The sequence below is a fragment of the Dermacentor variabilis genome, chromosome 6 (assembly GCF_050947875.1).
Source record: "Dermacentor variabilis isolate Ectoservices chromosome 6, ASM5094787v1, whole genome shotgun sequence".
NCBI classification, from domain to species: Eukaryota; Metazoa; Arthropoda; class Arachnida; order Ixodida; family Ixodidae; genus Dermacentor; species Dermacentor variabilis.
In genome coordinates, this window is record NC_134573.1 from 94246364 (window position 1) to 94271468 (window position 25105).

The window sequence follows — 25105 nt, forward strand, 5'->3', positions numbered from 1 at the left end:
AATATGCTGAATGTCAAATCAAGTAAGAAAAAATTTTCGCAAAATTGTGTGTTTACAAATTTTCGGCAATAAATCACTGCTGCACATGCTTGGGAATTTCCTAGCATTGCATAATAAGAATGTAAATAACTTAGCTACATAGAACTCAACATATACAGTACAGTCTGCTCTTATTAACAGGAAATCCAAATTAGTATGGCAGCACTCATGATAGCTCCGTTATAGTATATGATGATATGGAAAATATTTCTTTATTCTTAAATGTATATGATATATATTTTATGTATAAATAAATAAAAAGTATATTTATATATTTCCTTCTAAAAAACCACGCTTAAATAAGCTTTCGGTCTCTCTCGGTGAACCTCAGTAGCTGCCATTCCTCACCAGTCCATTGTGACACTACGGAGTACTACCCAACACCACGACATGTTCCCGTGGAATCACTCGGTGCCACACATAGCTGCTACATATAGTTTCCACCGCAACCTACCTGTCTGTTACGCCTGCAGTTCCAGAGGACATACGGCGTGCTTTTGTCACCACTGCCTACAGTGAGCACCACGTTTTTCGGCATATCCAGCACCTCCACCACCTCGACCACTTGTTACAGATGAAGAATGGATTTATTTACAGTGAAAGGGTAGAGAAGACATGGGACAGTCCGAAACAGCCAATCACCCAAAAACCTCACGCCGCTTTTTCCTCTTCAACACTCCTCCAGTGCAGCGTTACAGTATCGTTATATGTGGTATCACTATACTATATGTATTCGAATCTAGGCCAATAGTTTTTTTTAAAATAATCATATGCCAAACTTTAGGGTTGGCTCAGATACGAGTATTTTAAAAGACGCTCCTGTTTATAATCAAAAATGATAAATATGGTGCATAGCCAGTGCCATCCAGAAAAATCAGTACCAGCCAACCGAAGTACACAAGGGATGTCACCATTTTGAGTTCTGTCGTATCGGTGTGTGGCGGGGCATTATCGTAATGGCACTAGAGAGGCGATGGCACTATAGTGGAGCTTTCAAACAAAATGTGCTAGCCGCAGAGGCATCGTTAAACATTCAAGCTGGGACAGGCTTTGGCATCGATGAGAAAAACTTCCGTCACTGGAGGGGGGAAACAGGTGGCGTTTTTTTCGTGCGCCGCAACAAGGAGACTACAGCGATAAGGAAGATAAGCATGCGATTAGGAGGAGCTGCTCACCGAGATCGCACCGCATTTAATGCATACGAGCCATGCCGCACTGTCTGCACATGCGTGGGTGCACGGACGCAAGCTTGCATACATCCGCAAGCGTACGAGCATGCGTATGAGGCTAGCAGCGATAATGACGTGGAGTCAGCTCAGCATGTTCATATTAAATTAATGCTGTTTTCATTTTGTGAACGCTGTCCTCACTTCTTTGTTTGGCTTGCATTCAAGGTAAGTTTTATATTTTGTCAGGCTTCGGACAGTCAGAGGTCAGTTTAGAATCTGGGCCGGCATGGATTCGAGTAAATACGGTAAATGGACTGCACAGTAGATATTCAATTTGAGAGTTGAATTAATCGAGTATTCGCACACCCCTAATAATTTTTTCCTCAATATGCATGCACTCAATTATGAAATTATGCATATGCCTCAAGCCTGCATTTGAAATTTTCATGAAAAAGTAGAGCATAACCGACTAACCAATAAATGGATAATTCCTCTATAATTATATTAACTCATCAGAAAATTCCTAGATCTACATCCTACCACCTTGTCTTTCTTGCAGTGGAGTGCAGAGTGCCTTGGAATCAAGCTGTGTAACTTTGACACACTTATAGAGAGTCCACTATAATTTGTGCCCAAGGGGGACAAAGATGTCTACATTAGTGAGAAATGGACTTGTTTTTGCTGCACTTCGTTTTCTCCGCACACAATGGATCAATGCACACCAACCTGCAGAGAATGCAGTGCACGCAAAAGTGTCATCACATACAGGGAGATGTTCATAGCGATATGGCCAATCCATTTTAAACAGGCAACACAGAAGAAAGGGATGGCCATGAAGCATTTCCAGCAACAGCAATCTCTTCCAGTGCTTTCCTCTCTTTGTTAAACAAAAATGGCAATGGCCTCACAAGTGTGCTTCAATTGCAGTTTATGCAATTTCAGCGGGCAAAAAGTATACCCGAGCTAATTGTTTAAAATGCGAAGCATTTCTTGGCAAGCATTTGCCACTGACATTATCTATCAAGCCGCCTGCGTCTTCGTGCTCTCATGGTCGTTTCGTTAACTTGGTAGGTAGCAAAATTGGCATAGTATGACAAAAGCATATGAAGAATATAAATGATAGGTCATGAAAAATACCACAAGTGTCATGTAAATCATGAAACAGCCGCCTACGTCTTTGTGCTCCCATGGCGGTTTCGTTAACTTGGTATGTACCATAATTGGCATAGCAATGACAAGAGTAGGACGAACATAAATAAAAGGTAATGACATGAATGTCTTGACATGCATGTCATGTAGGTCATGAAACGGCCGCCTACATCTTCATATGTACCAAAATTTGCATAGTATGAAAAGTGTGACAAACAAATGATAGGTCATGACTTTAATGTCACGAGTGTCATGCAGGTCACGAAAAACCGCCTAGGTCTTGGTGCTTCCATCGTCATTTCGTTAACTCACTAGGCTTCCCGCATACTGCTTCGCATAATATCAATTCCCACAAGGTGTGAGATCTGCCGGCTTTATCTCTGTTAGCACTAAAGAGAAAGATAATATGGGGACGAGCGTTCCAGCAGATTTCGTTAATGCAATATTGCGACTTGGTGACGTTGTATTGTCAAGAAATATGACATGCATTGAATAGTATAGGCGACGTTGGGAATATGAAACTAGTTCACTGTACCGAGAATTTTGCCTTGGGCTTTCAGGTTTGTCTGTAGTTCATTTACTCATGTTGTCTTTAATAGAGGGCCAATTGTATGAAGCTTTTCACAAATTGTGACAACAAATTATAACATTAAGTGAAGCAAACAGACAGCAACCAATCCTCAGAAAGCAGAGTTGGGAAAAGATCTTCCCAACAAACAGCACCAGACAAGTCATGACAGACGGGAAATAGCCGACATGAATGCTTCCAACAACTGACAGCTGATTGAAAGGCCACACCTGTATGTATAGATCTCTTCCCACAACTTTCTCAATTAACCAAGTTCGTTAGTTAATTTCGGTCTAATGGCACAAAGGCAACTAAGGCTATGCTGCGCCAGTCACAAAAGAAAACGTAATGTTAAAGCAGGTAAACCTGCATTACATTATATATGGTTCAGATAACCAGTTTTCTCTAAAAAGTCGAACAGGTTAGTAACTCGCACTCGGGGGTCATCTGACAACATTAAGGCAGGGTGTAATGGTGTATGTAAATTATACAGGTTGTTTAAAAACTTCTCTCTGTGTGGATGTGTGGACATGTCATTAGGATGTGTATGACTAAGAGGTTCATAAACTAGGAGAAAATGGGTTGCCCGAGGGCCCCGATTTTTATTAGTCATATCATAAGAAGGCTGCAAACACTGACACCAAGGACAACATAGGGGAAATTACTTGTGCTTAAAAAATGAAATGAAGAAACCGTAAATTAATGGAAATGAAAGTGGATCAAAAGCAACTTGCCGCAGGCTCCGGGGACTCTCGGTTAACCCCTTTTCTCATTTTTTTTCATCCACTTTCATTTCCATTATCGTTTCTTTATTTCATTTATTAAGCACAAGTAATTTCCCCTATGTTGTCATTGGTGTCAGTGTTTGTTGGCTTCTTATGATATGCAAGAGATTCATGCCATTTTTCGCAAGTTGGCAGGTTTTCTTTTCGAAGGAAGAAATTGTGCATCAGATGTGTGTGTCTGATCCAAGTTGACACAAGATCACCTCATAGAACTGTTGCTGGTGACAGCATGACTTCCAATCACCAATTACAGGTTTAATAAGATGTAGCTTGTTGCTTAAACAATAGTCCCATTCGTGTTTGTCTCAAAACTCGTGTTTGACATCAAAATAGTCCCATTCTGATGTCAAGGCCTTCTGAATCGCCTTGATACTATTTTATATGGAAGAGTTGTGTTGTGTTTGTGCATTGCCATTGATGCGCATCTATCCGCTGCTTCGTTACCTCGTATCCCAACATGGCTTGGTACCCAGCAAAACGTAACTGATTTGCCTTATTTGTTTGACGTTAATGCATTCAAAATATCCCTTAGCAGGGGCTCCCATTCAGATTACATGTGTAGAGCCGTGAGTATGCTTAATGAATGTGTATATGACTATTTTCGTGTTTGTCAGCAATGATCTTTTTAACTACAGTCCATACTGCGTAGACTTCAGCTGTGTAGACAGAGGCACGTTGTGGTAACCTAATACAGTAGAACCCCGCTGTTACGTTCCTCACTGCTGCGTTTTCCCGGCTGCTACGTCGTTTTCATGCGGTCCCGGCATAGCTTCCATAGGATCCAATGTATAAGGAACCCCGCTGTTACGTCGTAGCTGTGAAAACGTTCCCGCATGATACGTCGCAACTTAGCACTCCGAGCCCGCCTGGGCTGAAGTAGGCAACGCGCTCCAGCCGCCATTTTGGCTTTTGACAAGTTTTGGCTGGGCTTGACCGGGCTTGGCTATGGAACTGGCTGCAAGAAGCCGCACGCCAGTTCGAGAGGCCGCCACTAAGTGGCCATTCGTGAAAAATGCTCTCACTATCATCACTGTGATTAGGGCACGGAGGAAGGAAACTAAGGAGAGGCCCTACCCCCTCCGCGCGCTAGGAGAAAAGTGTGGCGGAAATGACGTAGTAGGTTCTCATTTTTTTGCTGCTTTTTTATTTTTTTTGTTGTATGGCCACGCTTTTTGGGCCACAATGGCGGCGTTGTTCTGATTTTGAGCGCTCACACGTGTTGCTCTGGTAGGTTTCGTGCCGTGGCAAAGGCGCTGTGTGGGCGGGTTTGCGTTAGTCACCGTGTCTTGTTGCGCTGTGTTACCTGCACCGTGCTCTGCCGGATGTTGCGCGAGCGTGCGCGAAACCACGCGCAGCGCGGCGTGGTTTCGCGAAAGATGTAAACAAGAGAGGAGGGTGGCACAAAAGGCGGAGCATCGCGATGAGCAACGCCAACTTCCGGCTTCACTTTTGCTTCACAAAGAGTGACGTCAGGGCCTCTCCTTAGTTTCCTTCCTCCGTGGATTAGGGTCACCGCATGGTTGTTGGACGGGTCGACTCACGGAGGAAGGAAACTCGGGAGAGGCCCTCGCGTCACTCTTTGTGAAGCAAAAGTGAAACCGGAAGTTGGCGTTGCTCGTGGCGTTGCTCCGCCTATCGGGCCAGCTCTCCTCTCTTGTTTACATTTCTCCCACGGCGCGCCGCGCGCAACCGGGCTGCTCGGACGCGCGCGCTCCGCAGCAATACTAAACAATCGTTAGCAGGTTAGCATGATTACGCCAAAGAGGGCAAAATTTCCCGCGGATATTCCTTTGTCCGTTGCCATTGCCGTGGCGCGGTGACGACGAGCAGCACGAGCCGCATGATGCCGGGGAGTGGCCAAATCCTAGCTTTGGAGAAGCCGTCGCGGCTCTAGACCTCCTCCGCAGGTACGTCGCACCTCACAGCGACGCTGACAGCAATGCGGCCTTCCAGGCTATTGAGAAACGTGTGGCGATTTCTAGCGAGCGAAAGAAACGGCAAGCCATCATTCTAGACTTTTTTAAGTCCTAAGCGCACTCTGTGGAAATAAATTGTCTATAGTTGAAGCTGCCCTTTTTTTCATTCATTTTCGGAGCTTTCCTCACTGTTGCGTTTTCCCGGCTGTTACGTTTTTTTTCCCCGGTCCGGTGAAAAACGTATGAACGGGGTTCCACTGTACTTGTTTCCCAGTGTTCCGTTACGGCCCCAACAGCCATGCGTTCTTTGGTTTTAGAGGCATCAGTGTAACATTCCATGTAATCTTGATATTTGTCCTGAAGAGTGCGGAATTCTTGTATAATGTGTTCATGTGGGGTGTCTTCTTTAAATGTGTCAATGCCCAGTCACATAACAGTGCGAGATTGTACCACGGGGCCAAACGCTGTGGCTTTCTGGCAACCTGGAGGACTTCGCGAGGAATGTCATAATCTGACAACATTCCTCATATCACAGGACAAGCGGCTTGATCATGTTCGGTTTATTTGTATAGTGTAAGCGTGAGTTGCACTGTGTGACAATGTTGAAGCATATGTGTTGTGGTTAGGACTGAATTCTGAGTATGTAAGAAAAAGTTAGTAGTACTCTGCGCTGCTGTTAACGAGGTTCATCACAGTCAACGTATAAACTCTGTACAGGCGATGCTCTCTAAGCACCACATGCCAGTCATAGTCCAAGGTTATAAACTGGATCAAGTTGTCGGATGTAAGACTGTCTGGCTGAACCATATATTATGCTACCATAGTCTAATCCGCTACATACTAAAGCGCGGTATATGTGTAGCAAGCATTTATGGTCGGAGCCCCAGTGCTTGCAGGACAGGACTGAGAATGTTAAGTGCATTGTTCACTTTAATTTTAACACTTTATGCGTGCGAGGACGTTCAACTTTCTTTATCAAAAAAAAAAAAAAAGCACCCGGAAACTTGTGTTCTTGTTTTACCAGCAGTGTCGCTTCCTATAGCTTAAGGATCGAATCTGGTTGTAGGCCTCTTTCCTTGTGTGAAGACAACACTAATAGTTTTTTCACTTGAGAAGCAAAAACAGTTTTATATGCCCACTGCGTTAGTTCATTTAATGTAATTTGAATTTGCCATTCACAGGTTGCCAGGTTCGATGCACAACACGCAATTTGTAGATCATCCACATATAATCAATGCGTTACAGAGGATGCAATTACATGATTTACCAAGCTCATTTTCACCACAAAAAGTGTTGCGCTTAATACACATCCCTGTAGCACATCATTTTCCTGAGTGAATGCACGTGACAGCACCGTTCCTAAACGCACTTGGAATGTTCGGTCTGACATGAAATCAGCTAGACATTTGAGCATTCTACCGCAGACTCCTAAATCTGCCAAGTCCCTTAATACACCGAACCTTCATGTGTCGTGTGCCTTTTCTAGATCAAAGAAAATAGTGGGACAATATTGCCTGTGCAGAAAGGCCGCGTGTATCGTGTTCTAGCCAGACTAGGTGATCCATTGTAAAGCAACCTTTCTTGTACTGATGGTTATCTAGCAGGTTCTCAGTTTCAAGGACGTATGTCAATCTTATGTTTATAATGGCTTCATAAGACTTTGCAAGGCAACTTGCGAGTGCTGCAGGTCTGTAGCTGGTTGCTGTTGTGGGAGGTTTTCCAGCTTTCAAGAAAGGAATTATGATGGATTTCTTTGGGCATTGGGCATTTTTCCCGTTTCCTAGCTTATATTAAAAAAAAAAGCTGAGCAAGGTTTCAACTGCATTAGGAGATGGATGAGCGAGCATTGTGTAATGTACTCCATCTAGACCAGGTGCTGTTTTTTGTCAGTAGCGAGTACTTTAATGATTTCCGGTATTGTTAAGGGGGCATTCGATTTCTCTGAACTTCCTGTGGTCGGAAGCTTTAGTTTTTCTGCCAATTGCTTTATTTTGGAAATTTAGTAGAATAGGTTACTGAGCTTGATGTCATGAAAGTGTTGCCCTAATATGTCTGCTTGTTCTAAATTTGTTTGCATGCCTGGGGGTGAGAGTATGGGGATAGTGTAAGAACTGTAGTCTCCTCTAAACTTACGAAGCTGATCCCACATTCGTTTGAATGTTATCAAGGTATTTATTGACGATACATTGTTTTTTCACGACTGTCTTTCAGCTTGTCTGTGTGTGTACCTAGCTTTTGCTTTTTTGAAAGAGATCATCTTGTGTTGGGTATTGCCAAAAGAGACCCATGCTCTGTTTTGTACTTTTTTAGTTTCTGTGGATTCATTTGTCCACCATGGTATTAATTTTTTTCCCTAAGAAGATGGAGGATTGTGGGATCGTCTGTTCTGTTGCAGCAAGTATAGCAGCAGTAATCTTTTTGTTCATTTGATCTATCTTTAGATCAGCAGATATGTCATCCAGACTGGCCTTTTCACTGAAGAGAGGCCAGTCTGCTAGATGAAGTTTCCAACTAGGTGATCTCGACAGTATTGTCTGGAAAGGAGATAACTAATGATACCAGGCATATGGTCACTACCATAGGGATTGTCGATAACACTCCATTTAAAATTGTTAAAGAGAGATGGGGAGCCCAGTGCCAGATCTAGACAGTTCATAGCTCCTGTGTTTGGGGAGCAGTAAGTTGCAGCACTAGTGTTTAGAAGGCATACCGTAAAAACCGGAATATAGGTCGTACTTTTTTCAAAATACCATTGCGCAAAGTCGACCCTCGTCTTATATACCGGACATAGGCAGAAAAACTATGGAAATCTTTCAACAATGGGCGGATAAAATAAACAGCCACCATCACCATCAGCAGCAGCAGCACCAGAAGCTTGGTGTGGCGACATTGTGGCACCGCCATTTTGTATTTCCATTGTCACAAAGTTATATTGGTTAAAGGCTGCTTTTTCACATTTTGTTTCAAAATGAGCAGAAGCCAGCGGCAATTCACCGCCGCCTTCAAGAAAAAGGCGATTGAGTACACAGAAGCCCACGGCAACCTGGCAGCACAGTGCGAATATGTAGTATCCGAAAAGAGCACTCGGTACTGGCGGAGGCAGAAGCAGCGTATTACAACTTGCAGCACCCAAAAGAACACGTCATTTCGGGGGCGGACTACAGCGGACCGCAGAAGTGGAAGACAAGGTTTCGGAGTTCGTCCGGGAGCTGCGTGTAAGATTGCTGCCTGTGACTGTCGAATGCATCCGTTTGAAAGCGGTAGAGATCGCGCGCGCCTTTGGACTACGCAGCGAGACGCAATAGTCATACGACTAGTTCGGATGACTCTGATCAAAGGCGTTGCTCTGATTCGGAGTGGCGCTTGCGCACTTCGTGCCCTTCTGTATACCGTACACCCGGCCAATTTTTAACAGTATCGCGCGAGCATCGACCCGCATGTTTGTCAGCACCTTATGATCACAGCCCGGAATGGCGAAATGGCAAAAGTAAGCGCATGTGTGCACATGCATGTATCTCGTTTGTTTCGCTGTTCAGCGTCGTTATTGAGGTGCTGACAAGCACGCGGGTCGATGGTTGCATGATACTGTTAAAAACTTGGCCAGGTGCACAGGCGAGCGGCATTTAAATAAATACTGTCACCATTGTGCAACCGGCTGAGTCTCATTTGTTTCAAGGTGTCTTTCGGTACTTTCTCCATTGAAAGATTTTTTCATTTTTAAAATTCGCTAGTTGGGGGATCGACCTATATTCCGGTCTGACCTATAGTCCGATTTTTACGGTGTGTCATTTGTTAGAATAAAATCTAAGTGTTTGTCCCCTCATGTCAGTTGTTTTGCTACCTGATAACGTGTTATGTGCGTTAAAATCACCAGCCATTAAAAAAAGGTTAATTTAGGTGGTTTAAAATTAACTTCAGATCTCTTACAGTACAATGTGAATGTGGTGGCATGTATATTGAACAAATGGTGATGGTTGTGTGTGTGCTAAAACAATGACAGCAACGGCTTCTATGTGACTATTGATGGCAACTTCTCTAGCTGCAATACCGCTCTACAGAACAATGGCTACACCACCCAAAAGCCGGTTTGGCCGATTATGGTTGCACCGTACAACAGTGAAGCCTTTTAAAATGTTTTTGTGCTTTTTGCCTAAGTTTGTTTCCTGTAAGCACAAGGAGAGAAGTTACTTAATATATCTTTGATGTCACCTAAATTATGTAAGAGCCCTCACAATTCCAGTGGATAATAGTCATTTTGAAACTGAAAGGTAAAAAATGGCATTAGAAGTAAATGAGAATAACAGATATATGGTGACACAGATCTAAAGAATGGTAAAATAAAGGAGCGATAACCTTTAGGTTATTGCTTTATTTGACGTGGTTGTTGGGATTTTGTCCCTCTTTTTCCACACTCGATAGAGCGCTTGTCCTTTGGTGTCAACGACACCGGGGTTTTTTGGGTCGACCTCCATCTCGCTGTGAGGCACTGGAGGACCGAGAATTGGGCGCCGAGACATGTGTCTCGTGCCTTGGAGTTTGGATGATTTTAGGGCCCTGTGGGACGGGGGTCTGCAAGACCTTTGAAGAGGATGGAGCGGCACTGGCTGCTTCCACGACGGGGGCAGGAGGGGTCACTACAGGACCACTATGCATGGGCTCGCAGGACTCCCGAGGCCTCTGACACTGCCCCCACCTATGTCCTATCGGCATAACTTTTCCGCGAAAGGTATGACAATCGCTTTCTTGCTTCAAAGAACAAGATTTTTTCTTTGACAGTCAGTGAAATTACTTTTTTTTTCTAGCAAGGGTAAGACCACGAGTAAGCTGCATGATCTCCTTTGCAGTTAACACAATGTAGGGAAGATGTGCAATTGTCAGATTGGTGATCGTTGGAGCTGCATTTAGCACAAGCTGTTTGTTCTCGGCATGCATGGGAAGCATATTCAAGCCTTTGGTATTTGAAACATCGTCTAGGATTCGGGATGTATGGTCCGACATTTACTTTTACATAACCTGCATCCAGCGAGGTAGGCATTAAACTTGTTCCAAGAGTGAATATAACATGTTTTGTCAGGATTTCTTGGTCATTTCTGCAGATGACAAATCTTTGTGCTTTGGTAACATTTTGTTCCTGGAAACCTTCCAGCAGTTCCATATCGCTCAAGCCAATAAATTCTTCCTCCGATATCCCACCCCTGCTTGTATTTAGTGTTCTGTGTGGTTAAATTGTCACTGTCGCATCACCAAGACTGATAAGTTCCAAGAACTTTTGCGCTTGATCTGTCATTTACTTCTAGGAGGAGGTCCCCGCTAGACATTTTTGAGGCTTTGTATGTAGGTCCAATTTTGTCTTTTAGACACTTGGCTATTAGGAATGGGCAGAGCTTTCTTTGGCATGCTGTTTTCGCTGTGCAGTACATAGTATTTGGGAAATGATGGAGCGTTGCTCCGAAAAGAGAACTGGAATGATGCTTCGCTGCGGCATCTTTTCAGACACCGATTATAGACAACAGAGGCTTGCACTGCCATGAGAAAAATGTGTGTTTGGCAACAGCGCCGACCACCCCACAATGGAGCCCAACGTGGGGATGCGGCAGAGCTTGTGTACAAGTCTGCACGATGCCAGTCACACGCCGCCACTATAACCAAATATGGTGTACCCAAGGTAGGATAGCCACACAAGGTTAACCCTTGCCGACAAGGAGAAAGGAAGTAAATGGAAGAGAGAAGACGGGAAATGTCAAAAAGCGAGAGAGAAAGGCGAAGATTTGAGGAGAGAGAGAGACAGGAAAAGGCGACTGCCGATTCCCCTTAGGTGGGTCAGTCTGGAGGTGCCGTCTATGTGAAGCAGAGGCCAAAGACATGTGTTGCCTCCGCCTGGGGGCCTTAAAGGTCCAAACACCCAGCATCGGCTCGACTCCCAAGATCCCCCTTTCCCCAGACACGGCTAAGCCGTGCACGGTTACACGTGGGAGGTTCCAACCCTCATGTGCTTGGTACGTGGTGCCGCAACACACACGCCTGTGGGTCGAGCATATCAGCTCAACCCGCAAACAGTATTGTACTACATGACGCTTCTAATAACTCAATGTGACAAAATAAATGAACAGAAACCAACCTGCAGGTGTTGCTGGCTTGGCAACGATGAAGTGGCTGTGTTGCGTTCATCCAAAACAAGTTGCCAGAACTGCATGAGCCACAAGGAGAAGCAGAGCTCTGTTGCAAGACATGTCTACTAGTTGCATCTGACAGGCACAAACTTCAGTACTGATTTCAAGCCATTACATCTGAAGTGGAGCTTGTTTATGCAGCAGCCCTAGCTATACAAGGATGAAGAAAAGAGCATCACAACACAGCAGTTGTGTTGGCTGCTGCTTGTCAAATATGACCTTTCGCTAACTCGACCAAGTTTCCCTACTACTTGTTACAGCTTCACAATAAAAAACAAAAAATGCAAAACAAAAGAAGTAAAGAAAGAAAATGAAAATAAAAGTGTGGCTGATCTCTTGAGCATTTTCCTGGTTGTACATAACTACTGTGCTCAGCATCTTTTTCTGCAAGCTGTGTTGTGGCAATAATTTTACAAAGCCATATATTTTGCACCACAAAGCTCACGTAGCCTCTTTGGCACCCCTTAAATGAAAAGTCACCATCGTATGCACACCTCCCCATTGAAGATGCAAGCTGCTGCGCAGACATAACTGCTTTCCCAAGTGTATGCTTGGGGAAACATCGTGCAGGCATCTAGCCTTTCGAATGTTGTCACAAAAGTGCATATTATCAAATCATGCGCCACGTATCACGCAAGCCAGCAAAGGAGCACGTCGGCCCTGCGACAACTCTGACAGAGGGAGAGAACACATACGCCACAGACAACAGACACGATCAACAGAGAAGCTTCTACAAAATATGTAGAGTTTACGGTCTAGAGAGAGTGGAGAGAGAGGGTGCGCGCTGAAATACCCTCTCAGACCTCGACACATGTTGAGCAGAGTGAGAGGAGGGCGATAGCCTGAGCATGCACCAACGGACGAGTCACCACCCTCCTCGAAGACATTTCCTTGGCTGTGGCCGAACACACGAGAAATATCTAGGAGATTCCTACGCTTTATTCATGCTATGGAAACACGAGTGCCAGAAAGTTCGAGAAATGCTCCGGTGAGGAGAAGCGAGACCGACAGCCTGCAGAAGGGGATTTCCCGACACACTAGCCGACGAGTTCCTCGGGCATCTGTATTTCCAGAAGTCCCTACTTTGAGATTTGCCTCAAGTTACGTCGAGGACGTCTGGCTAAGACCAGTACGGGTCAATACGAGTGGACACTAGGTACTCCTATTCATTCTGTACTCTATATGTTAACCCTTAGTTCTTGTCATTCATTATTTTCCAGTTCTGCAAACACCCGTCTGAACTGCATAGTGATGTGCCCAGCCAAAGTGTGCACCACCTTATTTGACGACTATGTATTTGAGTTTCAAGAACTCTGGGCTCTGTTTTCGGACCCCAACCGGTGTTCACTGGTACACCAGAAGGCCTTATTAATTGAGTGTGCTTTTGTGGGGTTATTTTTGGAAATTGATAAGATGTCTTTGGAATTTGGCCCAGCGCTGGTGCCTCATTCACGGGGTGTGTGACAAACGTTCACTGCGCCTCCTACTCCGCTGAGTAGGCAGTGTTCAACTGGTGCACCTGCCTTGCCAGGCACACAACCGCTGACGAAAGCACGGCACAGGCGAATCACGAGTGCAAACAAACGTTTGTAAAAAGAAGCGTGGGTGATCCCAAACCTGTATGTATCAGGCAACACGATTAAGTACACAAGAGTTCTAAGCTGGGCTCGTAACAATGCACATGACGAGATGAGCAATATGAAAGGAATTTCGTGTTTATATCACTTGTCCTATCATGCATGCTCTTTGCCATATTGGACAACTGCTTTGTGGATTTAGAAACTTGTCTGGAGCATTTGAGTGGCCTGGTCCACAATAAAAAGAACATTGGGTTGTAGGCATGGTTATATAGGTTATGTTATGTGGCTTGTGCACCTTCACGTATTCCCCTGAGCATATGCGCTGTCAAGTACACCAAGCAGCAACACTCAATAATATCACTTTACTTGCACTGCAGCAAAGAAGTCGTGCGTTATATAGAAGTCCAGATCAAGCAACGACAACTATTAGGTGACGGTACCACTCTGGCGGCACGCGCTCTGCATTTTAGCCATTGTTTGGAGATGCATTGTGCTTTCTGAGCTCATTAGATGGATGTAAATTATATTGCATAAGAAAGCTTACTTTCTGCTCTTTACAACAACGCATAGTATTATCGTCTATCCTGAATCATTACCTGAAGGCAATCAAAACAGTGCGGGACAAAGAATTGAGTTTTTCATGTACTAGCCTCCATTGTACTGCGGTTCCGGCAAAACTGTTCAACACTGCTGTGCCCTTAAATGAAATGTTATACAAGGTTTCTATGAAGAGATTTAGCATGTAATGCAATTAGAAATTTATACAGACCTTAATAAAAATCTGCATAAAACAGTAAGGGTTTTATGTACATCATTCAAATTTCACACACCCCTAATAGTATTTCATTTCCAGAAACTGATCTCCACAGTACAGCTGCAACCTTCGAATTTAAAGCTGCTGTCCCCGTGACAGTTCTACGACTGCAATATATTTTGGTAAACAACCAATTAAGTGGACATCAGTAATTGACCAATGGAAAATATATAATAAGGGAAATAATAATAAATATATATAATAAATAATAATACATTACAAACCTATATAATAAAGATTTTATGTAAGCGTGGGACAATAGGAAATGCGATGTCTTTCGAAAGGGAAAGAAGGCAACGTCCCACACACATGAGAAAGGAAGCAGGCCATAAGGAGTATGGGCACTTTCCAGCTGTATCCACTTACCTCTACCTTTTCGTGGGTAGCGTCTGCTCGCCTTCCTTAGGCTCTTTATGCATATTTTGGTGATGCCTAATTGCTAGCATGGGGAAGGGGGACTTCCCTCGTCACCGTTACCCTAACTATTGCATAAGGGGAACATCTTAACTGTTCCACAAGAGGCAGAGCTATTATCGACTGATAATGGCTCTGCCTGCTGTGGAATGGCGTCCCTAGAAGTGGTCACCCTCTCATGTACTAGCTCAGATCAACACTGCTTAGCTTAGGCAATTGCAGGAGCAGGCACTCGCACGAAGACACGGCCGATGCCCAAATCCCCATTCATGTTCATACAGTTTGCAAACAGCGAAAAAAAAAATAATAAAACACCTCTTACATAAATGACACCTGTTTTGGGATGCGTGAGGATAGTGCTTTAGTTGGCCACATGCAAAGCCTTTCTGTTGCCCATGTATATAAAAAGCATCCTTTTTGGCACACTGCAAGGCGCGCAAAATGGCCGAAGTAATGGAATTGAATCTGCTGGGAGGCTTGTGAACACAGGCAAATGGGCATCAGGTCATGCGGCACTTGTGGTCAAAACAAAACTGGTGTCAGCGGTGCACACAGCTATAATTTCTATGCACGATTGGGGGTAGCTTACAAAAGCACTGAGACTTCTAAGAGCAGTCGGGCCTTGCCACTTCGCTGTTCAACGTGACCTAACAGTGCCAGTAAAAACCTTTCTCGAGGAAGTCACTCCACAAATGAACTGTTTTCTTTTCACTTAGTCGCTCTGTAGTAAGTATTTAGTTTTTACTGTATACTCTCTACTAACGTTCATGCCTTCTCTTTTATCATCACCCCTCCTCCAGCGCTGACTGCTGTTCAGGTGTGGGCAGACCACGCTAGACAGTTACTGCGGTCAACGGTAATTTCCTTCCCTTTCTATCTATGTGTTTAGAGGCACAAAGGTATATTTACCATTTCAAGCCTAGAATGTTCTTTTAGTGGGCCCATACTTTGTAAAATTTTTTCTTAGCAAAGTAGACACTAGAAAAAAACACTAGTTGACGATCAAGATTACCCAAGGTTCCATCCACTTCAGTCTCAATCTTTCTATGACTACAAGTGTTGTATTTCGCCAACGTAGTGAGCGCTGCAGTCTGCAGGCCATCTACACAGACTGTTTTAACGCAGTAGCATTTAGGAGCCTGTGTCGCACAAGATCCGGCGACTGCGTCGGACGTCGTATCGGTGAAAAGTTTTTTTAACTACGCATACCCAGGCCCTCCACATGACGCAAGGAATTTACTGAGCTAATTGAATTTCTCAAGCTAAAATACATGAAAAAATCAAACTTTCACTTGCCCACAACCTACAGTCATGATAGCTCTCGGATTGTCATTGGACTATACGAGAAAACAATTCTGTTATACTCAAACTCCCTTTCCAGCATTTTTACAATTCATAGACTGCCAACGGCGTCTGCCATTTGCGCACACCGGCGCGTGGATATCTTGGAGTCTACGTAGCGGTGCACCCACTTCCTTGAAACACTTCCAGATTGTGCTTGCCTCCACCACATTGTTGCCCATGCAAGAGGCCGCGTTTCGATGAGAAAGCACGTCTTCGTGCCTAGCGTTCGCGGTTACACATGCTGCAATTGCCAGGAAGCACGAGAAGCAGTCAGGGATCTTTTAATGCTATCGCATTCCACTGTTAAAGGCAAAGCTTAAGCATACTCCAACTATGTATGTTGAAGCAGTGACCCGCACTCCCATGACAGCCACATCAAAAGCGGCAGCAACAAATATCTTATGCCTATAGCCACCATCAGCAGCACTAACAGTTTTACATAGAGAAAGGTTCAACTGAGCTACTGTTAAAGCTATCAGCAGGGAGAAGGCCATCATGTGCAGCAACAAAACAGTGGTGCCAGGCACAATTTGTGCTGAAAAGAGGGGGAGGAGGCATTTTCCTCAATCACAGCAGATCACCTGTCGCAGCATTGCAACAGGGATAGAGCGGAGCATGCTGCAACGGCGAAGACTAGATTTTTGTTTCCCCTTTTTCCAAACGTGATAGAGTGGCATCGCCTTGTGGGAGAATCAACTACAAGCAAGATGATGGCCATGATACCTTCACCTTAATGCGAAACGTTGTCCGAGTACACCCAGCTTTCTTCATGTAGCGTTGACGATCATTACAATGGACCCGCATACAACTGTCATTTGAATATAACAGACCACATTTCAACCTTAGGTTGTTCCACCTATTTTATTAATGCAACGAAGTTAGCTCTTAATGGACCACACTACAATGAACTATTGGCTATAGCAGACGAAATTAGCAGTTTTTTTCAAAACTGAGTGTATAAAACGTACTTTTGCCATGTCTACACGGGCTAACAACTTACTTGCAAGGGTCAGCCGACAATCGCGTCTCAATATTGCGCACGAGAGAGAGGAACGCGTGGCGGAAACGCGCCATCTTTCGTGTGCAAGGCACCGGGGAGGCAAGGAAGTGGGGGGTTCTACTCCGGCAGCTGCTGCTTATGGCGCAGCTGAACAGCCACCATATCTTCAAAGCAGTCTGCGATGTGGACAAAGTGCGCCCAGTGCCACTAGCTTTGTATGCACTGTGCTTTCAACATTTAGTTCGCGTTGAAGCAAGAGACAGCACAAAGGTCAATTCACTTGCTGCTGCTGCCTCGCTTCCTCACTCCATTTTGACTGCATGCAATGTGGTCAAAGTGCCCCCAGTGCCGGTAGCTTTGTATACGCTGTGCTTTCGATGTTAAGTTTGCGTTGAAGCGAGAGACAGCAAGAAGGTTAACTCACTCGCTGCTGCTACCACGCTTCCTCACTCCAATGTTTTGACAGCGTGCGATGTGGATAAAGTATGCCCAGTGCTGGTAGCTTCGTATACGCTGTGCTTTTGACATTTTAGTTCACGTTGAAGAGAGACAGCACAAAGGTTAATTCACTCACTGCTGCTGCTGCACTTCAACGTTTTGACAGCGACTTGTCGCAGTGATAGAGCAAGATAAAACTACTATCCTTACTTCGCACAGCTGTCTACCAATTTGCTATTGCAATCGGCGCTTTGCCCTTTAGGCGAAACTGCGACTTTTTTTTTTTACTTTGGACGTTCGTCACTCGTGCTCTGCAATAACGTTTTTGCACATCGCGACCAAAGTTACGGAAGCGAGGCATTTTGGTTATTACAGATTTCGGACAAAACGGACGTCTTTTGTTGGATTATGAGGGTCTGTTGCAACAAGAGTCTACTGTAGTTGGCCTCTTTTGCAAAGCAGCATGTAAGCAAAGCAGCCGGTAAAAGGAAAGAAGCTGTGGTTTGGATAGTCATCATACATGACTTCTGCCTGAATTAAATTAAAAGCTTTGTGCTTCGAAAGAAAATGCGCAAGGCTGCATGATGAACCATGACCTCTGCACATCTTGAGAAGCTGCTTTGTATTAAAGGCTTGCTCTACATATATGGTTGCACTTGCAATAGTTGCAAAAGCTGCACTTGCTCTAGAGATGCACAGTGCACTCGTTCTATCCTGGGCACCTGCAAATTTCTAGAGACGCACATGCCCAATGCCACTGGGTATGCACTCATGCTATGCATACAGTAAAACCTCTATAACGCAATTGAAGGGGGAGACAGAACTACTTTGTTAAATTAATTACTCGGTTATATCAATTGATGCTTGTACTACAATACAAATCCCTTAGATGATTTCAAGGGGTATTTTCCTTACTTCATTATAACTATTATCTCGTTATATCCCATTTCATTATAACAAGGTTCGGCTGTACATGTATGTAACGTAGTACAGATGAACTGTGGCTGAAAGGCAAAGACCAAGAGCGAAGTTCAAGTGACCATTTCAGTCTATGCCTGTAACCTCCTGCTCACACAAGTGAAGAGGATGAAGACCTGTCAGCCAGCTCCTTGGCCTCTACTGATGGAACGAAGCAGACTTCATTCCCAATAAGACTACTTGTCAGAACAATTGCGAGTGTTCTTTTTCATGATGAACAGCATTCACTTGCATTGGCGAACAGCTTGCGTTTGATCTTCAAACTGCTTTGCTATCTTCAAGCAACCTGCAGAGCATAAGTTATCAACTTGCCGCCACTGAAGAAGCATCCACACCGACTGTCCCGCAGTGCCAACTAAGAGAAGCGTCCATCTTAGGCAGCATCACAGCAGCCTCGGAAAAATCTTCTGACATTGGAGAGAACACAAAACCGCAAGCATTACGGTAGCTGCCTACTCCTTAGCACAACAATTTGGATAACAAGCTGGTGACGTATGGTAAAAGAAATGCTAGATCAGCTACTGCAGACATATCAGAAAGGCCAAATCGAAAAACAATATCAGCGAGAAACACTGACACAAATGACGAGGAAAACTGTCATTGAAAGCACAGATGCAACACAAAGAAAGCCTATGCGCAAACTTCCTAGGCCAAACATTGAGCCAATGAATACGATGTGTTCCATGAAAAGAAACGTCGCCAACCAAACCTTGAGCCCCACCAATCATCCCACTAAAACTCTTATGACAATGCCGTTTGCAATGACGAAAAAGATGTGGGCACTTCCTGGGCCTACTAGACCCACATAGCCTCAACTACCGAACATCCAAACAGGAGACACTGCATGTCTACAAATCATGACAGGCAAACTGACACCTACAACATGAGAGTTCCCGCGGCTGCAAGGTGTCCAAGCTTTCCTATATCAGGACATGCATACATCGTCCCGAGCGCAACAGCCAGCCTCAGCCCCCTAAGCTAAGCTGGAGTCGTAATGAGTTTACCGGTGGAACAATGTACTAATTGCACCCTCTCATATTTTCACTCGTCATCCTCTCCTTGCTCCCTCTTAAATTGTGCGCGCTCTCTTGGTGGGAAAAGGAATATGTAATGGTGCATGGACAGACAGTGTCTGGAAGCGAGGGGAGAGGAAGAATAAAATCATGTTCGAGTGACCATGTTTGTCTGCGCCCACAACCTGCTGCTTGTATCATATATGCGTATATATACACAGACAGACAGGATACATACATCGCAACAGCAGTGATCATTCCCTGCAGAACATTTACGATTCCTAGCATCCATTCTCTAGCAAATCAAGCATGCTTCACACTATGTAAATGTCAACTGGAGTTTGCTTAGTTCTTACTCTCAAGTCACTGCCATATCCATTGTATTTTGGCGCTCCCACCCAAGCACCCCCTCAAAACCTCTTAACAAAGGTCACGAACTTAAGCAAATGATTGGCATTTGCAGCAGAAGCTCAAAGTGTAACTCTGTGTGCCACTCACCTGGCGGAGCCGCTGTTTTCCGCCGTCCCTAAAGCCACAAGGTGAGCTGGCTGGCAGTGGCTGCGCTGAAGGAACACACACGTTCTTTGGCTGGCCTGCAACCGGTCTCCTATGGCCAGGGCTTTGCTGGGAGTTCGCCGTCGTTGAAGCTGGGCTGGCTGCAGCATTTTCATGGGCCTGCCGCAATAGACAGGACAGTGCATTTTAAAACCACACTACAGATGAAAAGCCAATGTCCATCTAAAGCAATGCAAAGGGCAGTGTTGGTCTCCAGTATGTATTATCACAAACTGAAGTTTGACCTAGCTCATAAGATTGTTCACACAATCTGAATGCACTGTGCATTTGTTTACACTATCCCAAAAGGCAATGAGCCCAAACTAGCCAAAAGGTAGTGTGCGCATAGACGAGCCCAAACAAATGCATTCACCATGTTCATTTATCATTATCACCATGTTCATCAATCGTAATATTTAACTAACCCGCACCACATTTCTATGCACGAGTGCCATGTCCAGTTTCATCTTAACCCTTGCCTGCCCACATTGCATGTAAAAGCAGCTTCTGACATGACACATTGCTTTATCTCAGGAACAATGACATCACTGAAACAACCTCCCTTTCTTCACTTAGTGCGTGCTAAATGCCAATTCTTGGTCTAAAAGTTCACGACCAGCAACAAGCTGCCTTAGAGACACTAACGAGAAACACATTCATGTTAGGCTAAAAGACTGTTTTAAAGGTGCACATACATTCCCTGAAAGGTTAATTACTAGTAGAGAAAATGAATGTCAAACTGTGTTCTTTAATACTGTGCCCAAACAACAGTGCCACTGATGCCATACCTAGATGAATTTGAAGTGTTTAGCCTCTCCTGCTGCAAGAAATGCCGACAGAAGCCACTATGTTAAGCGCCTATTTTTCTATGCAGTACAGTTGTTCTTTTACTGATGAACAATGAACTCGCACCATACAGATGGTGCCGAAATGTAGTGCGGCAAGGACTGGTGCAGGAAGCTTGAGGCGATGCCAATACACATGTATTGCTCTTTTGTCTCTCCGAGCTTGCTGAACTACCAATAACAGCAACATTGGCATACTTAGGTTTGCAAAAAGGCAACCTGGGATTCACTGAATAAAGTTTGACATTCAACAAGGGACTACGAGAGATGCCATAGACAAGGTCTACAAATTAATTTTGACCAACTGGGGTTCCTTATTTTTGCAGTAAAAGCTCTGCAAATACAGAATTCACATTCCATCCTTAGAATGCTGCCTACCAGGAATTGAATCTGCGACCTTACGCCCCAGGAACTAAACACCACTGAGCCACTGTGATTATGGTAGGTACCAAATATTTTTCTTCAGCATCCTTTTTGAAGATAGCAGTATAAGAAAATTCATATTCTTTCATTACTCATTCAAAATCAGAATAGCAGTCTTCCTGTGAGGGGGGGACTTAAGCCACAAAGAATATGAAAACAAGTGACAGGTGGCGACATCACAGATGTGACTGTCTGCCTGAGGTGAGGTTCATTAAGAGTAGGCATTCAAAATTTGGCTAAGACTCAACCTGTCAACCTCTGGACCTCCCTCTGCAGAAATGTGGGCCAGAACGGTGAAAATACCGTGCAATATCATGTTGAACCGATCTCCAAACGTCCTCATTCTCTTCCCTAACAAATGCCCAATAGGGTTCTGAAAGAAATTTTTAGCAGGCTACTATATATTGGTTGCCTTTAATATCTCTCCACCTTTTCAATCCAGCTCTGAAGTGCGCACAAAGTGCCGACCAGTGTGTAGTGCAGGTAGGGTGGCTAAAGTGACTGCTTGACCTCTTTCCTTAAATTATATTCTGTCGTTTCGCATGCCAAAACACCGCACAAACTGGAATCAATGAATGCATTCGAAAGCTCACAATGACAATTTTGAACTGGGGTTGTTTCTCAATTCCAAAGTACATTCATAGGTGGACAATCTCTGGCCCGTACACTTTTGCTCAGGAGAGTACACGAACATTTTTGCATTTCACCCCCATCCACGGAGCAAGAAACATTTAGGAGAGGAAACTCCGCTGTTTGCGGCGACCAGAAAAGGTCACAAGCCCGCGGAGCCGTTATCGTGCTGGCGGCACCTGCGGCATGGAAAGAAATTACCGCCGTTGAGAGCGCACCGGAGCAGCCTGCCCGGGCACTGCATTTTTTTTTTTTTCGCTGCGGCTTCTACAACGCGCCGCCACTGTATACGGCCCCATCGGCGCATACAATAATTGTGATTTTATGTGGTCGCCCGCGCTCGCTCGCGCTGACTGGAGTTTTACCTCCTAGTTGTATTACTCCATGCCCCCATCAAAATGCTATGGGACGGTGAGGGCTCTTTCTTTCCGTGAAATAAAACTGCCTACAGGTATCACCCCTTCTACCGAGGGCTGGAGATGCTCCTCTCACATTGAGAAACACAGGACGTTGGAATTTCATACTAAAGTCTGTCTCAAAAGGCTGAAGATTGCTTTATTTTTATTTTACTCCTATTGTGGATTGCGTAGGTCCATGCAGGAGGGAACACACAAAACAAGCGTTCTTATCAAATAATGTGTGGCGCACAGATGGCATAATAAAATTATTGTGACAGCGTGACAAAGCAAAATTTGACAATGTTGTGTAGCAGTAAGACCAAGTATGATGCTGCTGCTGCTCAAAGGAAAATGAACAGCAGTGCTGCAAGTGTTTCCTATGCTGTGCTCCTTAGTGGCAGCTATAGCTCAAAAATTTGGAAAAATACAAGTAAACAAAACGTCACGTTAGTACTCGAAAAAAAAAGAAGAAGAGTGATAGCCTTGCTGCTGGCATCATAACTGAGAAATGAACTACATGATGTCAACAAAGAGTGCAAATAGTGTACTTGATAGAAGCACAGTTGAGTGCAAAAGTTTAGGAACCAGAGGTGCACTGAAAGATTTTTTTTTTTTTTTCGCAGTCTAGGCATAAAGACAGATCAAGTGGTACTGCCTATGTGTGCCTGTTTGAACAGCAACGTGCATTAAAACAATTTCATATTGCATGGCTGCTAGAAAATTTTTCTGCTGGTGCCCTGATGCCCTCGACTGTATATATAGTAAAAGTGAAATGACAAGAAATATGTGGCAATGTAGTGACCCAACAGACCAATCACAGATAAATTGGATTAGCGTATTCGAATAGTAAAATTGTAGTTGCTTTTCGTGAAAGCATATCTCATGGTCATGCACAGCATTCGGTATGCAAAGCACGTTCTGTTCACTGTGCAAATTTTGTTGGTTTCACATTTGGGGCCTGAAAGATACTATCAAATGTCTGACATAGTAGGCCTCGTATACTGCTTTCGTCTTCTCCCTGCGCTTTTCTGAAAACTTAAAGCTAAGCGCGTCAGAAGACTGAGTGTCCCAGTTTGCCGGCAGTGTCCCAGTATTATGCCGGCTCGATCCACACCGTTAGGTGCTGCTGGACACTACCCTCTCTGAAAGAAGTTTCGATCGAAAGGCCTCACCTGGTAGATTCTCGGCATGGCTTGCAGCTCCAGGCACTTCACCTTGACGAGCTGCGCGCCAACGCCACCTTCAAAGTCCCGGGCACGGGCAGGTAACCGAGCCTACATGTGTCAAGAAAAAACGAGCATCAGTCAGCATCACCCGCACAATAAGCTATGAAATTGGTGCAGTTGCATTTAAGAGCCCGACCAGGTGTTTTAGTACACGCATTGCCTGACGTGGTAGGCAAAAGCAAACACTCCGGTTGGATGGTAGGCAAGCAAACACTCTGGTTGTACTTGTCGCGTCCAAAGCCAGTCAGCTCTCTTTCGAGGAATTCAACATTTAGCTTCACCTGGTAATAACTGTAATGACAGGTAGCATTAAAGGAGGGGGTAATAGTTGGGACTATTTCATTGAACAAAATCTCTTTCTAGCAAGGCCCGCGACTACCGACCTCTAGAAAAGTGCGTGTCAAAGGACGCGTTGTACGCTCCACCCGGCCAAGCTCCCATAACTTCATGGCAGTTCATCCTATAAAGAAAGTCTGGCGTACGCAGTGTATGTATGTACAGCAAGAAGCTTGTTACTGCTTAAAGCGTAAAATAGAAGCACTGAAAGTAAGAGTATGGGGGGCGTGTTGGTGAAAAATCTGACAAACCTTGGGAAGGCGAGCGGTGCGTCGCCTCGGCTGTTGGTCGTTCACTGTTGACGATTCCACTTCAGCGGCTTGAAGAGCAAAGCAAAAACAAGTTACAGCGTAGACGCCAAGAATTAGTCCGCGGACGGTGAATCACTCGCGATGCGCTGCTGCCAAAATACTGCAATGCTGCTATGCCCGTGCTGCAACGCATGGAATAAAAATCCAACCAGCAGCAATGCAGGTGGTTGATTCAAATTTCGTTCGCGTACGCAAGTGGCGCTGCCGTTGCACGCGCGTTATGACGCTGCTGCTGCCTTCTAATTGTTGACAGGGGTAGCGTTTGTGGTTTTTCAAAGAAAAGTTTTGGTAGAAAGTTAATCGCAATACAAAGGCGTGAATTAAAAAGAAAGAAATATGCCTCCGCTGTTGTTACGTTTTACGTGACATAGCCAACGTTTAGTAATCCAAAGCCAGACATGTTTCCGGCTCTACGCCGGAACTGGCCGAAACACTGGCGCTTGTCCTGGCGAGCTTCCTAGTTTCCTACAGTAATTTTGTAGGAAACTCTATGATTTGTCGTACCTGTCGTACCACGGAGGAAGGAAATTGAGGAGAGGCCCTACCACGACCTACTGTATAAAGGGCGACCTGCGCATCCCGTGGTCGCCTACGGCAGCGCGCGGCCGAAGAAATACCACGTGGTCATTGAGTAGGGACCAAGCGTGCCGGTAGAGGCCGCCAGTGCTCACCCTCAAGCAACGCCCGAAACGCTCCGGCCCTGCCTTTAGGAGTACGGCGATGACGGTAAAAATTCGCAGAGGAGCTGCAGTAAACTCGGCATTTCACATTATTGACAGGGTGCGGCTAGAAAAATCCGCGTCGATACATGCGATACATGCCCCAAATATAGTATCTTCGCTGTGCAGTGCAATTAAATTTTAGGCCGGCGCTGGGTGCACGCACGTGGCAGCAGACGACCCCAAGTGGCGTGCGTCTAATTGTCGTACAAAAATCCCTCACGTGACCTGATCCTAGGTGCCTAGGGACAGGACCGTTTAGGGACTTTTGAGAAGGCATGATGG

The 25105-nt window shown here is 44.8% G+C and overlaps 1 protein-coding gene across 7 annotated transcripts in view; it reads right to left on the minus strand.

Annotated features, from left to right (window-relative positions):
- Positions 1-24249, minus strand: part of LOC142584930 (uncharacterized) — an 83824-nt gene extending 59575 nt beyond the window's left edge. For all 7 annotated transcript variants that reach the window (XM_075695289.1, XM_075695288.1, XM_075695285.1 and 4 more), the window contains exons 1-4: positions 24042-24249; positions 23401-23502; positions 19876-20052; positions 11745-11813 (exon numbers count right to left, since the gene is read on the minus strand). In XM_075695289.1, coding sequence (XP_075551404.1) covers positions 11745-11813; positions 19876-20052; positions 23401-23418 — 264 coding nt within the window. In that variant the 5' untranslated portion in view covers positions 23419-23502; positions 24042-24249. The remainder of the gene's footprint in view (positions 1-11744; positions 11814-19875; positions 20053-23400; positions 23503-24041) is intronic.
- Between the last annotated feature and the right edge of the window lie 856 nt (positions 24250-25105).